General features: G+C 40.9%; 1 protein-coding gene across 1 annotated transcript in view; it reads left to right on the plus strand.

Moving 5' to 3' along the window:
• Positions 1 to 14,520, plus strand: part of Rdh10 (retinol dehydrogenase 10 (all-trans)) — a 33,278-nt gene extending 18,758 nt beyond the window's left edge. The window contains exons 3-6 of the mRNA XM_013028443.1: positions 9,118 to 9,216; positions 10,491 to 10,636; positions 12,225 to 12,356; positions 13,218 to 14,520. Of these exons, the coding sequence (XP_012883897.1) occupies positions 9,118 to 9,216; positions 10,491 to 10,636; positions 12,225 to 12,356; positions 13,218 to 13,341 (501 nt within the window). The 3' untranslated portion in view covers positions 13,342 to 14,520. The remainder of the gene's footprint in view (positions 1 to 9,117; positions 9,217 to 10,490; positions 10,637 to 12,224; positions 12,357 to 13,217) is intronic.
• Positions 14,521 to 15,206: the final 686 nt, after the last annotated feature.

The following is a 15,206-nucleotide window of genomic DNA, read 5'->3' on the forward strand; positions in this document are numbered from 1 at the left end:
CCAGAAGTGGCGCTGTGGCTCAAGTGGTAGAGTGCTAGCCTTGAGCTGAAGAGCTGAGGGACAGCGCCCAGGCCCAGAGTTCAGGCCCCACGACCAGACTCCCCCCCAGTGGCTTACAGCTATAATCCTAGCTACTTAGGAAGCTGAGACTTGGAGGATGGAAGTTCAAAGTCAGCCCAGGCAGAAAAGTCCAGAAGATTCCCATATCCAATTAACCAGCAAAAAAGCTGGACTAGGAGCATGGCTCAAATGGTAGAGCACCAGTGGGTGCATAGACAATCTGAGCAAGAACACAAGGCCCTGAATTCAAGCCTCAGTACCAACATCAACACACACACATAATTTTCTAGATCTCAGAAGAGTGCCACCAGATGTCATTTTAGCCTTATAAATAAGCAAGAGAATATTCCTTTGCGATCCTGATAAAGATAAGTTCCTCTGGTAGTATCACCAGTAAGGGGCAAAAACAAATTGTTTTCTGTCAGAGGAGCAGAACCCATAGGTAAACATTTCTACTTAAGTTTTTGGTCCAGGCCAGTCTTGATAGTATTCTTTTTTTTCCCCCCTCACAAGTTGTATATAATACTGTCATTTGGAGATTTTAAAAAGCCTTAAACCAGCAGAAATGGTACTCTCAAGCTGGGTGCTGGTAGCTCATGCCTATAATCCTAGCTACTCAGGAGGCTGAGATCTGAGGATTGTGGTTTAAAGCCAGCCCTGGCAGGAAAGTCTGTGTCTTATCGTCAGTTAATCACCAGAAAACCAGAAGTGGTGCTGTGGCTCAAGTGGTAGAACACTCTCCTTGAGCTGAAGAGCTGAGGGACAGCGCCCAGGCTCAGAGTTCAAGCCCCATGACCAACACAAACAAAAAAAATGGTAGGGGCTGGGAAGATGGCTCAGTGGTAGAGCGCTTGCCTTGCATGCCTGAGGCCCTGGGTTCCATTCCTCAGCACCACATAAGCAAAAAGAAAAAAAACCGGAAGTGGCACTGTGGCTTAAGTTGTAGAGCGCTAGCCTTGAGCTGAAGAGCTGAGGGACAGCGCTCAGACCCAGAGGTCAGGCCCCACGACTGGACCCCCCAAAAAAGAAAAAGAAATGGTATTCTGTATATGCTGGTGGTGATAACCCATTTCCCAGTACAATATAATTTATCATCTTCTTTGGAGATGAATGTCTGCTCTGTTTCTTGGACATTCACCTAAGAGACAAACACTTAAAAACAATTAACAACAACAACAACAACAAAACAATTTTAAGGGGCTGGGAAGGTAGCTCAGTGGTAGAATGCTTGCATTGCATGCATGAGGCCCTGGGTTCAGTTCCTCAGCACCACATAAGCAGAAAAAGCTGGAAGTTGTACAGTGGCTCAAGTGGTAGAGCACTAGCTTGAGCTGAAGAGCTGAGGGACAACACCCAGGCCCCAGAGTTCAGGCCCCATGACCGACAAAAAAAAAAAATTATTTTTTTTAAAAGATGCCTTTTGTTAAATCTGTCACACGTTATTCATGCAAATGTACTAAAAAATACAGAATGAAGCCTTTTCCCCCTGAGACAACTTAACTGTGCCTTCTCTTACTGTCTGTGAACCTGGGATTGCTTACAGATATGGGAAATGCACTGTGGGTGTTACACCTACCCCTCTAAGATGTCATCTGTCTCAAAATTTCAAAAGTCAGACTTCGCTGGATACCACAGCTCTTTACATTCTCTTTTGTTTAACATTCGGCTAATTTGTCCTGACACTGCAGCTGCAGGCTCTGCCCCACACAGTCTGTCATTAAGAGCACCAAGAGTGATCTGGAGGTTAGAACTGCTGGAAGTTAATTTGGCGTAAACCTAACTTTCAAAGATTTTTCTAACTATGACATGCCATGCCATGTGCAGTCACTTGCACTTCTGTTGAAGAAGGCCTTGCTGGTCTTGTGAACGTGACCTTTACAGTTACCTCTCAGAAGGCCTAGGGCTCTAGAGAGGAGCCCTGACATGCCATACCCATGCTGGACTTGTACAGCGTGCCTCCTGGGTGGCAGTGTCCATTTGAATATCCTTTTTGCTTTCTTTTTCTAAAACATTTTGCCATAATTAAGCAGTTGTACAAAGGTTTCAACTCAACATAACAATTTATGAGCACAATTCATCTGGTCAGTATCTTTCTCCTTGTTAGTCACACAGAATCTGCTAATTGCTGCCAGATTATATCAAAGCCGTTCTACTTTCACATTGTACAGTGTCAATTATTAGGAGAGATTTTTTTTCAAACAAAATTCTTGGCTTCCTTCTGACTCTAAACACTGTAAAGCCTCCTGATACAAATAGGGATCACTCTGCTTTTCCTGATAAAGCACTACATTTCCTCCTTGGTCTTCTAGATGTCTGAATAGAGGAGATGGCAATGGAGTACAGTTCTCTGGCTTCGGTCTGGATCTCGTAAACCTTGCCAACCACCATTCTAGAGACTGACCAGATGCACCGCCTGTGGAGATCCCATCCCTAGTTGCTAAGCCCTGATCTAGAAAATCCATCATTGAACACAGCAGTCCTGTTGGTCAGTGACATGTCTAAGTGGTCCCTTTCAGAGCCACATCCCCCACAGCAGCACACGAATGAATTTGTGCTTAAGCTGTTGGGGTGTTCATTTCAGATATGCCCTAAAGGTTCTTCTCACGACTCTTTGAGACAGAGTTAAAGATCATGAACCTTAGCTTGAACTGACTGGTGTCATGGCAACTGGCACTTCACCTTTTGCTGGTCCCCCCCATACGTGCTACAATATTTGTGCACATTAATAATTCATTGCAAAGTGCCAGGTTTCTTTGTGCTGTCAAGCTGTGTCAAGGACAGAATATGCTGTGCTATCGCAGATGTCATCTATCAGACTGTTGAGGGCAAGAGTAGTTAGAAAGGAAAACTAGTGAGGAGAGTTGGGGAAAATACTGAAAAATATGATGCTTTCTAGTGACCCATTTGCAGCACTTTCCTTGCAAAGTAAGGAGGCCGATCAAAGTTTATTTAATAACATACTCCAGACCTGAGGCGGGAGTTTGCTTTGGAAATAATGCATAGGCAATAATTGCTCACATCCATTCAGGCAGCAAGGAAATGATTAACAGCCTAGTGCATAGTCACGTGGGCTTCAGCAGGAGCCCTGAGCACTGACTTAAAAGGAACCCTGGTGGACTTGGCAGAGATGTTCATCCCAAGTTTGCCTTTGCACAGCACCCAGTAGGACCATTGACATGCAGGCTGGGCTCCGAGGCTGACTGTGTGGCCTTGAGTGACGTATTTTATACCCTTGTTTCTCTAACAGCCTATTGTTGCTATTGTTAGGAATTGGTGTAGCAATTGTAATATTACCTATGATTGGTGAGCCTTTTAAATAAAGAACATATGCCTTTGTCTTGAAATGTAAAACATGCAAAGACATGTTAGATTTCATTTATACAGAAGGCCAAAGTTACCTCTGATGAAGCAAGAAAACACATATTTTAAATTGAACATTGACTCACTACTTATGTAAATATTTTTACGGTCCCTCTTTTGTTTTAATTTAAACAAATAACCAACCTGTGTCACACTGTGTATGTGCGGGGCGGGGGAGGGGGTTGGGGGGGAAAGCAGGAGGGGGGGGTCCTAGGGCTTAACCTCCAGACTTGAGAACTATCCCTTAGTTTTTTTGCTCAAGGTTAGTACTCTACCACATGAGCCACAGCTCCACTTCTGGCATTTTGGTTGTTAATTAGAGATAAGCATCTCACAGACTTTCTTGCCTAGGCTGGCAGTGAACCACAATCCTCAGATCTCAGCCTTCTGAGTAGGTAGGATTACAGGCGTGAGCCATCAGTGCCTGGCTTGTATTACGCTTTTTACTAGCTACTTAAAGTATTTCCCAGAACAATATTTTTGATGCACAGTTCTATAGCCAAATTGGATTATTGGTTTTTCTTGTTTGTTGTTGTTTTAACAATAAAACCTATAGCTTAACTCCCTTCCAAACAACCTTAGGTGTTGGGAAAGAGGGGTAGGAACAGAAACAGACCCAAGTTTTTTTTTGTTTTTGTTTTTGTTTTTTGGGTCCGGTGGTGGGGCCTGAACTCTGGGCCTGGGCACTGTCCCTCAGCTCTTTAGCTCAAGGCTAGCGCTCTACCACTTGAGCCACAGCGCCACTTCTGGCTTTTTTCTTTTTGCTTATGTGGTGCTGAGGAATGGAACCCAGGGCCTCAGGCATGCAAGGCAAGCGCTCTACCACTGAGCCACCTTCCCAGCCCCGAGACCCAAGTTTTTAAGGTAGATATCACAGCACTTGATTGTATGAGAGATAAAGTACAACCAACTAGTTTGCATTTGATATATACTGATTTAAGACAGTTAACTGCCAGTGAGAGCCAGATGCTGCAATTCAAGTATGTATGTGTGTGTGTGTGTGTGTGTGTGTGTGTGTGTGTATGCATTCTGTCTATCTATCAATCACCTATATGCTATCTATTGCAGCCAGATGCTGCAATTCAAGTATATACATATATGCTATCTATGCCAGTGAGTATAAATTTTTCTTAAAGATAGAAGTGAGAGGGGCTGGGTAGTTGGCTCAGTGGTACAATGCTTGCCTTGCATGCATGAGGCCCTAGGTTTGATTCCTCAGTACCACATAAGAAGAAAAGGCTGGAAGTGGCTCTGTGGCTCAAGTGGTAGAGCTGAAGGACAGTGCCCAGGCCCAGAATTCAGGCCCCATGACCAATTAAAAAAATAAAAAATAAAAAGAAATGAGACTAGCTCCTGATTTACCCATCACTATATGGCCAGGCCATGTAACAAATGTCCAGAAGTAGTTGTTGAATGGATAAATGACTAAGTTAATATACCTAGACCCATTTCAGAGGAACAGAGGGAACATTAATCAGCGTCAAAAGATTGCAACAAATTAAACTTAAAACACACTTAGGAACCTGTTAGTCTTCCATCACCTGCCTTTATGTGATGTTGGGGATCTGGTTAGTCATGTAACACCTACAAGCAGGACCATAGCGTATGAATGCAGGGAACTCATTAGAACTAGCCCACTCTGGTGAGCAGCCACTGCTGCAGTTAGAGTGGATGCTGTCCGTGGAAGCGAGCCCATCTGTGACTCAGATTTGTCAGGTTGCCAACAAGTCATTTTTTACTGGTATCTTAGATTATGCAGTTTCTTAGGATTTAATTTTTATTTATTTATTTTTGTTGTTGGTGGTGGTGGTAGTGGTCATGGGGCTTGAACTTGAGGCCTTTTGAGCTTTTTTGTTCAAGGCTAGTGCTCTGCCACTTTGAGCAATAGTGCCACTTCTGTTTATCTGGTGGTTAATTGAAGATAAAAGTCTCACGAACTTTCCTGCCCGGCTGGCCTCAAACCACGATTCTCAGATCTCAGACTTTTTTTTTCTCTTTTTCTTTTGTCAGTTGTGGGGCTTGACCTCTGGGCCTGGACATCGTCCCTGAGCTTTTCAGCTCAAGGCAAGTGCTCTACCACTCGAGCTATGTGCCACTTCTGGTTTTCTGGTGGTTAATTGGAGATAAGAGTTCCTCGGACTTTCCTGCCCAGGCTGGCTTGAACAGTGGTCCTCAGATCTCAGCCTCCTGAGTAGCTAAAATTACAGGCTTGCTCCACCAGCACTTGGGCAGATCTCAGACTCCTGAGTAGCTAGGATTATAAGCGTGAGCCTCCAGCACCCAGCTTGAATTTAATATTAAATCCTAGTATTTAACCTTTGTTAAAGATTTAAAAATAATAATAAGATGAACTCTGCATTAACAAAATTTTACTTTTAATATAGATGGTCCTCCCAAGTGACAGTGATGCAAACTTGGGATTTTGTGTTTGTGTGTGTGTGTGTGTGTGTGTGTGTGTGTGTGTGTGTGTGTGTGTGTGATGGCTTGAAAGCGACAGTACATCAGTGGACACTCTACTTCAAATTTTGATCTTTTCTCGGGCTAATGGTACTAGCTGGTATGATTGTGGCACAGTGCCCAACTATAGCTAATGCAAATGACCTGAACATGTGTAAGTACGCTAAGCCATAGTATTTGGTAGGTTTGATGTATTAAATGCACTTTGGGCTTTCAAGCTTTTCAGTTTATGATGACTTATTAGAACATAACCTCATTGTAAGTCTAGGAGCATCTCTCCTTAGAAATAATCTCTGGTAACATCAATAAGTAATTTTATCCTTTTTATCTAATCTGGGGACAATTAGTCTAGACTAAATACATAAAAGAAGACTTACAGAGTTGATTGTTTAAGGATACATTTTCTTTTTATATTGGACTATGTAAGTTCCTTGTGTCACATTATTTTATTTTAACTCTCTGATATAATTGCCATATGTGAATTATAGAACCTGAAGTTGACCATATGATCTATAAGTACCAATTCTTGGCTCTTTTGGGTATCAGGCAGACTAAAATAATACTCTCATAATATCCCTCTTACCATTCACCACTACAAAAAAGACACAATTGACCTGATCACCAGAGCTCATGCCTTTAATCCTAACTACTTTGGAGATGGAGATTAGGAGGACTGGTTCAAGGGCAGCCCAGACAAAAATTTGCAAGATTCCTTGCAGTGCTGTGTGATTGTCATCCCAGTTACCAGTGTCTAGCCTGGATAAAAATCAAGGCCCTATCTAAAACTGATCAGAGCAAGAAAGGCTGGAGGCATGGCTCAAGTACTAGGTACCTCCCTGGCAAGCAGGAAGCACTGATTTAAAAAAAATCAAAAACAAAACTTGGACCCATGGAACAATTCTGTGCTTTCTACTGCTATGCCAGCCACAACATAAGACTCCACTATGCAGAAGACTGGACAGGAAACATAATTATATGCTCAGGTCAGTGGTACTGACTGTATGTCTTAGGGAAAATATAAACAAAATCAAGATGGTCTAGAATCATGTTAAAAAAATACATTTGGGGCTGGGTGCCAGTGGTTCATGCCTATAATCCTAGTTACTCAGGAAGCTGAGAGCTGGGGATTGTGGTTTAATGCCAGACTGGGCAGGAAAGTCCATGAGACTCTTATCTCCAATAAGCCACCAGAAAACTGGAAGTAGCATAGTGCCTAAAGTGGTAGAGCACTTTCCTGGAGCTGAAGAGCTAAGGGACAGCGCCCAGGCCCAGAGTTCAAGCCCCATGGCCAACAACAACAAAAACCATTTGGGAGTTTTAGCTTAGTGGCAAAGAACCTGCTTGTTATGCACAAGGCCTTGGGTTTAATCTTTAGCCAAAACACTTTCAATAAAGGATTATTGGGAGATTCTTGTGATATAATTAATATAAAATACTTAAAAGGCATGAAACTATTTAAATGGAAGTAAGAGTAGACTATCCGAGAAGTGTTTATGGATAAGAGTTATGGAGGCTAGGAATGTGGCTTAGTGGTCGAGTACTTGCCTAGCATGCATGAAGCCCTGAGTTCAATTCCTCAGTACCATTTAAACAGAAAAGGCCTGAAGTGGCGCTGTGAACCAAATGGTAGCATGCTAGCCTTGAGTAAAGGAAGCACAAGGACAGTGCCTAGGCCCTGAGCTCAAGCCCAGAACTGGCAGGAAAAAAAAAAAAAAGAATTATGGATTCAAGTTAGGAAGCTCAGGAAAAAAGTAGTATGAATTGGGATAACAGATGCTGTATGATCACTCCAGACTGGGCAAGACCTTGAAACTCTTTACAGAGATTCTTCTGGCAACTGTTCCTATGGATTAAAGCATGGAAAAGCTTCAGAATTAATGGGATCACTATTTTAGATCTTGGACAAGAAGCTATCATAACAAATGAGAAATGCATGTACAAACTCAGTGATACCTTAGCCAGGAAGTTCTCTAAGAAGAGTAGGCAGCTCTTCTTTAAGTCTGTTGTGTTTTGTTTTTTTAACTTCATAAATCATGGGAAGCTGTGTTGTCTGTAGACTATAACTCAATAGTAGACAGATTTTTCTTCATTGCTTTCTTTTAAGAAGCAGATAATAAAACTGTTGGAAGCCTGGTTGAATAGTTAATAGATCATTTTAAGCAATTTGAAGGATCTTTTTTTTAATACTGCCTTGTATTTTTAAGGCAAGAGACAGGAGGGGAAAAAAATTAAGTGAGTTACAAATCAGTACCGCCTCTGATTTTCCACCTATATAGGCCTGCCATGTACTCTGTATCCTCGGTGGCCAGTTTCCTGCCTGTGTGGGAGAGTCCCCTTCTGGCTCCTACAGTGGAGGATAATGCTTCAGAATGGTACAAAGTACTCATCAGTACAGCATTGTAATACTTCTTTTCATTAAAGCAGTTCTGTGCAGCCGGGAGCCAGTGGCACATGCCTGTAATCCTAGGTACTCGTGTGGCTGAAATCTGAGGATAGGGGCTCAAACCCAGCCAAGGCAGTAAAGTCCATGAGACTCTTTTCTGCAATAAAACTACCCAGGTGAGGGCTGGGAAGGTGGCTCAGTGGTAGAGCGCTTGCCTTGAGCACAAAGAGGCCCAGGGGCAGTACCCAGGCCCTGAGTTCAAGTCCCAGGACCGGCAAACCAAACAAACAAACCAAAACAGTTCTGTGCTTTTATTGGTTTTTACATTCTAAAATATTTCATGTCCCGCTAGTACAGTTGACGGTAAACTTCAGATGCTGCAGGACAAGGCTAGAAGGGGTTGTCATTTATGAGTCTGCCACCATTGAGACCCAGTTGTAAGGAAGATGTTAGGCATCAGGTAGGCTGGAGGTCTGCGCAGAATGAATGACTGCACTGAAGTGTCAGGATCATAGAAAGATCTCTGGCCTGGAAGAAGTTCAGATTAGCAGATAACTATCACTTGAAAGGGGATAAGGAACCATCTACTAATGGCTTTCTTTTCATCTCTGGACATCATCCCCCAGAGCTCTTGTGTTACGCTCTTGTTGGTCATGGCTTATAATAGGCATGTCATGCCAATGACATGGTACAAGGTTAACCAGACACTGAAAGGATCTTCTCTTTTTGATCATGGAAAATATTTTTAAATGAATTAGGAAATGTAACATTGTGTATGGGTCAGAGTTTGTGATCTTGGAGTCTAAAGGATACACATGATGTCACTTCTAAAACTTGAATCTAAACTTTTCTTTCAGACCACGAAAGCCTTTCTTCCAACAATGCTGGAGATTAATCATGGTCACATTGTGACAGTTGCAAGTTCCTTGGGATTGTTCAGTACTGCCGGAGTTGAGGTTTGTCACATATTAAGCATTTCCTCACTATGTTTAACTTGTTATGGATACATCACAGAAATATCACACACTTGAAAAAGTTCTCTGCTGGCATGGTATGTGGATGACATTTCCTAGTAACTCAGGAATCACTGGTAAAATGAAACGACTCTACCTCTTCAAATCACCTGCCTGGGCCGGTTTTGAACAAGGGTCCTCAGATCTCAGCCTCCTGAGTAGCTAGCATGAGATTCACATTTTGTTTTGATTAACCTGCCAGAAAATGAGCTCCTTTTTTTTGGGGGGGGGGGTCCGGTCATGGGGCCTGAACTCTGGGCCTGGGCGCTGTCCCTCAGCTCTTCAGCTCAAGGCTAGTGCTCTACCCCTTGAGCCACAGTGCCACTTCCGGCTTTTTTCTTTTTGCTTATGTGGTTCTGAGGAATGGAACCCAGGGCCTCAGGCATGCAAGGCAAGCGCTCTACCACTGAGCCACCTTCCCAGCCCCAAAATGAGCTCCTTTTATTAATTCATCAGATAAGGTGCTATGGCCAATGTCAGGTGCCCCGCGCTGTAATTTTGTAAACTGGGTTTCATTGAACCCTTTCTTAGCCATATTCATGTGATGTGTGTATGCATATATTGTTCTTGCTGTGAGCCCTGTGGATGCATATAAAATTGAAAACAACATCATGCATAATGTATAAAAGGACACTGAATAAATAGATTTATATTTCTATTCCCAAACTTTAAATTGAGTCACAGGCAATTTTTTTTCTCAATTTCATGTGTCCTTAGATTTAGCTGTAGTTTAGTTTACATGGTATGGTTATTACTTTTTTCATTTTAGCTTTGCTCTAAAAAGAAAGTCAGATCATAATAACTTATAATCTGAGGTAGAATTGTCTTTGTTCTTCTTGCACTAATTTAAGCAAACAGGTTTTTCAGTCTCCTTTACTAAACAAGAGGCTATTTGTAAATTTTCCAGGCACATCAAAGTGAACTTCTCTGTATTTTTAACTTCAGCCTGTTAGCTTTCATAGAGTCCTTTGTGATAACTTCCTAAAGTAATGTGATACTTAGTTGATGTGGCAAAAAAAATGTTCCTCTGTTTCTGCTGTTCTTTCTGCACTGAACCACATCAGAAATATGTCTTTTAATATGGCTTCTTTTTCTTCACTTGTTACCTGTAACCTTCTATTGCTCATATCTACCCATTTGAACCAGGAAAGGCTTCAGGTGGTTTGGGGATTTGTACATACATTTAGCATTTCTGTTCTCTCTCCCCACTCATTCAGGATTACTGTGCCAGTAAATTTGGAGTTGTGGGTTTTCATGAATCGCTGAGCCATGAGCTAAAAGCTGCAGAAAAGGATGGAATTAAAACCACCTTGGTTTGCCCTTACCTTGTAGACACTGGCATGTTCAGAGGCTGCCGAATCAGGTGAGTGGGAACCTATCTTGTTTTTGATAAAATAATATTGGTAGAAGGTGTGCAAGTGGACCATCTGTTGGTCTTTCATTTTAACTAGCATTTGTCAATTAACTTGTGGTTTTTATTGTTCAAGACTCATAAAACTGATATATAACATATATATGTGTGTGTATATATATATATATATATTTACCAAAGTAGTAACACGCTCATAATAACTTGCAAAAATTAATTCAGAAACATCAGGTAGGAAGTGGCTTTGAAAAAAATAAAAGAAGCTGCATCCTTGTGTTTCTTTAGTATTCATGTTTTTAAGTAAGGACTCGAAAAGAAAAGTCCTTGATGTGATTTTAGTTTGGATATGAAACAATGTCATTGTCACAGATGAGCAAGCAATATGCCTTTTTCTAAAAAGAATTTAAATATCATATTCCAGAATTGGAAACTACTTTTGTTGCAGCAAGTGTATATAACTAGATTCATTCTGACAGAATGAGAGGAACCATTTAGATTTACTAAAAATGAAATGAAATACTCACACACTTAGAAAGGAGGTATATGGGAATATAACTGCCAAGTGACATCTCACTTGAGCTCACATAATAAACACAGCCATGAATCATTAAGAAGATAAGTGTTGAAGCCATGCTGACTTCCTTTGCAAGGCAAAAGAAGGTAAGCAACCAGTTCTCTGACGACTGTGACCATACTTAACACAAACAGAACCAGGCAAATGGTCAAGGAGGGAGAGGGTAATTTAAGGCATTCCAACCATAGGCCAGCACCAAGTCTGGATTGAGACATGAAGTCTCAAGGCTGAGGAGGTAGCTCAAGTGTGCTCCAGACTTAGAGTTAGCCTGTGTGAGGCTGTGGTTTTGATCCCCAGAGAAATGACCTCTAGTTCTGCCTCTTGACATGCACCTGTAGGTTCCATGGGTCCCTGGGAATGTGTTAGCTCCATTTTTTTTAACGCCTCTCAGTGTGTGTTGGAACCACTTGCTAGGGTTCCTGAGGAGCTCTGCTTCCTATTTAACAAAACGGCAGATGCAGGCTTCCAAAGCTGTGGTAGGATAATGAAGAGTAAGGAGTAAGTTGCAGTTTTATTATTTAACATGGAAGTTGATGGACCAGTTGATGGCAGCTTGTCTTTGTGTGCCCTTCATCTTAGAGGGTCCTAAAAATTTACTTTGGGTTTCCCTAATAAGCCATCCTAAATAATTGGAATTGTTAACTACCCTGGAAAAGGTTATGGCTAGTGTTTACAGACCTGCATCTTAACTATACCCAATACTAAAAACTTCACTTAAGGTTTGTTAGAAAACATACCTCTTGAAGCATTTTAAAAACATGATTTTCTCACTTTACACAAAAGCGAGCCAATTTTATTTTTTCCTTACTTCCTTTCCAGATGATGCAAATAAAATGTGTTCATAGTAGGAAAATTAGCACCATAAAGAAAACAATATTCTCCAAGTCCTTCCCCTCAGATAATGTCATACTTAGTATTTTAATGTATTTTCAACATTCTCAAGGTATCTATTATATATATTTTATATATACATGATAAATAATACATATATTATTGAACATCTTTTAGGAAAGAAATCGAGCCTTTTTTGCCCCCTCTGAAGCCTGATTACTGTGTGAAGCAAGCCATGAAGGCCATTCTCACCGACCAGCCCATGATCTGCACCCCGCGCCTCATGTACATCGTGACCTTCATGAAGAGGTAACTATGAGGGCTTTCCTCACTGACCAGATACTTCTTGCCTGAGGTCTTTATACAACTAGCATTTAGCAGTGCTTTTGCTGTAATGTTTTTATGGATAAACATCATGTATTTTAATCAAACCCATCTCTAACACTCCCCCTGACCTCCCTGGCCCTTCTAGGAATACTTTCAACAGATTTCATTATTCTAGTTTCATATGTTTATAAAATATTTCAGCCATATTCACAGTCCTAGGCCCTTTTCTTTTGCCCTCCAGCTAGTACCCTCCGCTAAACAGAACCTGTTTTACATTCATTTTGTTTTACATTCATTTACTGTTCATTTTGTTTTATGGCATTGGGATTTGAACTTGAGGATCCTTGGTGCTTGCTAAGCAGGCACTGTACCAGTTGAGCTACAACCCAATCTTCTGTCTTGGTTTGTTTTTGGTTTTTTGGGTTTTTTTTTTTTTTTTTTGTCGGTTGTGGGGCTTGAACTCTGGGCCTGGACGCTGTCCCTGAGCTCTTCAGCTTAAGCCACAGCACCACTTCTGGTTTTCTGAGTGGTTTATTGGAGATAAGAGTTTCACTGACTCTTCCTGCCCAGGCTGGTTTTGAACCGCGATCCTCAGGTCTCAGCCTCCTGAGCAGCTAGGATTACAGGCGTGAGCCACTGGCGCCTGGCTTGTCTTTGGTTTTCAAGGACTGGATTCTTCATGTAAGGAAGAATATGTGACAGATTTCTCAGTCTGGCTTACTTTACTTAGTATGTAGTTACTTCCATCCATTTTCCTGCAAATGACATTATTTCACTCTTTATGACTAAGGGTCTTTATTAATATAAGATTTGGGGTTTGCTAATTGTGACTTTCCTTTTCAGCATCCTACCTTTTGAAGCAGTTGTGTGCATGTATCGGTTCCTAGGAGCAGACAAGTGTATGTACCCCTTTATTGCTCAAAGGAAACAAGCCACAAACAATAATGAAGCAAAAAATGGAATCTAAGAATCTTTTTGTATGGAATATCATTTCTATCAGAAGATGACCAAGATATTTCAGTCCAGTGCACATCAGCATTAATGACATTCTCTGGGGTCTAATCCATGTTGACTTTTCTTAATCAACCTTTTTTAAAAAAAATAATAAAGTATAAATTAACTGATAGAATACTTGGGAAATGTGATCAGTAAAATAAGTGAGCGTTAACTTGTTGCCAACAGGGTCATTTAAGATAGGACCCTAAAACCATTTCAATCTTTGACAAGCACTGTATGAAATCTTTGGGCCATTGTTTTTTTTTTCTTTGATGAACAAAAGGTCTAGAAATGATAACTACAGTATGTTTCCTGTATATGATTTTTCTGAATTTTTCTCATTGTTAAACTCTAACCCACTGACATCCTTGCAACTTCAAGGACTGATAGCACTATATTTTGTCATGTTTTCTAAAGTTTTACAGAGCTTTTTCCTGGTATTTGTATCTTTTAAAAAGACATTTTTAAATCTCCATCAGTTTGAAGTAAATAATGTCTGAGCATTATAGTAAAGGTCTCTTTCTTAACCTTGTAATGACTGAAGTATTGCTGACTTTTAAATTCATATCTCTGAAACACTTCATTAAGCATCTGAAGACCTACATATCTAAAAGATCGTACAATTTCTACCTGTGACTTTTGATGCACCTAGAAAGTGCCCTTTCCTCAGGGAGTTGCTATGGGTCGCGTTTGGGGTTGACTCTTACCTAGAATACATAGCAGCTCTGCAAAGAACAGTCTCTAAAAACAGGAACTTCATTAAAAAGTCCCCATTTTTGTGCCAACTATGATTAGTGAGGGGGAAAATCATATTCCATGGGAGTATTTACAAAAGGGTGTAAAGATTTCTTTGGAACATTCACATTCTGGAACAGCAAATGGCATTTTTTACAGTATTTTTTTGTAAAGCAAACTTTTGTGCCTTGAATTTGGTATATGTGTATTAGTGGAACATTGTAAAAGTGAACTTCTACCTCTGTGTCTATGTATACCATCCACTTGTAAATTACTATGAACTCTTATGTGATTGTTTTTTTTTTTAGAATGTCTTGTTTTCATTGTGACCAATGTTTAAGGCTAGTAAAATAAGCCAACTTTTACTAATTGGGAAGTTTTATAAAGGGCTGATTAAACTTAAAGAATTAACTTACGTAACACTGATTGTGTGCTTAGTAGTTATCCACGGTGTTGGAAGGGAAAAGCATTGTTTGCTTGTTTTTTTTTCATGCCATATCTTTATTTAAGAAAGTTTGAATGGAGTAGCATTTAGGAACAGACGTAACAGTCAGGGTGGGGTACCAAACACTCCAATCTCCAATGTTACCATCTACCTAGACTAATACTTCATCAAGGGCTTGGTTATGTTACAACTGGGGAACAGAATCTTCATTACCTGTGTAAGTTTGCATTGAATCCACCTTTGGGAAAGGTCCTATCTGGTCTCTACCCCTCCCCTCTACACACACACACACACACACACACAACACACACACACATCTACCATCACAATACTGAGTCTTGATCTCAGAGCAAGAAAACTTTTCTTTAGCTTTTTCACTCAAGGCTGCCACTCTACCACTTGAGTTACACCCCCACTTCCAGCTTTTTGCTGGTTAATTGGACATAAGAGTCTGACAGACTTTTCTTCCTGGCTGGTTTTGAACCCAGATACTCGGATCTCAGCTTCTAAGTAGCTGAGATTACAGACATGAGCCAACAGCACTTGGTTCTAACACTGGCTTTTTAAAAAGCGCTCCTTTGTTATGTTCAGATCTCTATAGATGATAACAATACCTTGAAGGTAGCCTTATAACCACAGAGGCACTGGCTGCCTCT

Source organism: Dipodomys ordii, unplaced genomic scaffold (genome assembly GCF_000151885.1).
Source record: "Dipodomys ordii isolate 6190 unplaced genomic scaffold, Dord_2.0 Scaffold109, whole genome shotgun sequence".
In the NCBI taxonomy this organism is placed as follows: domain Eukaryota; kingdom Metazoa; phylum Chordata; class Mammalia; order Rodentia; family Heteromyidae; genus Dipodomys; species Dipodomys ordii.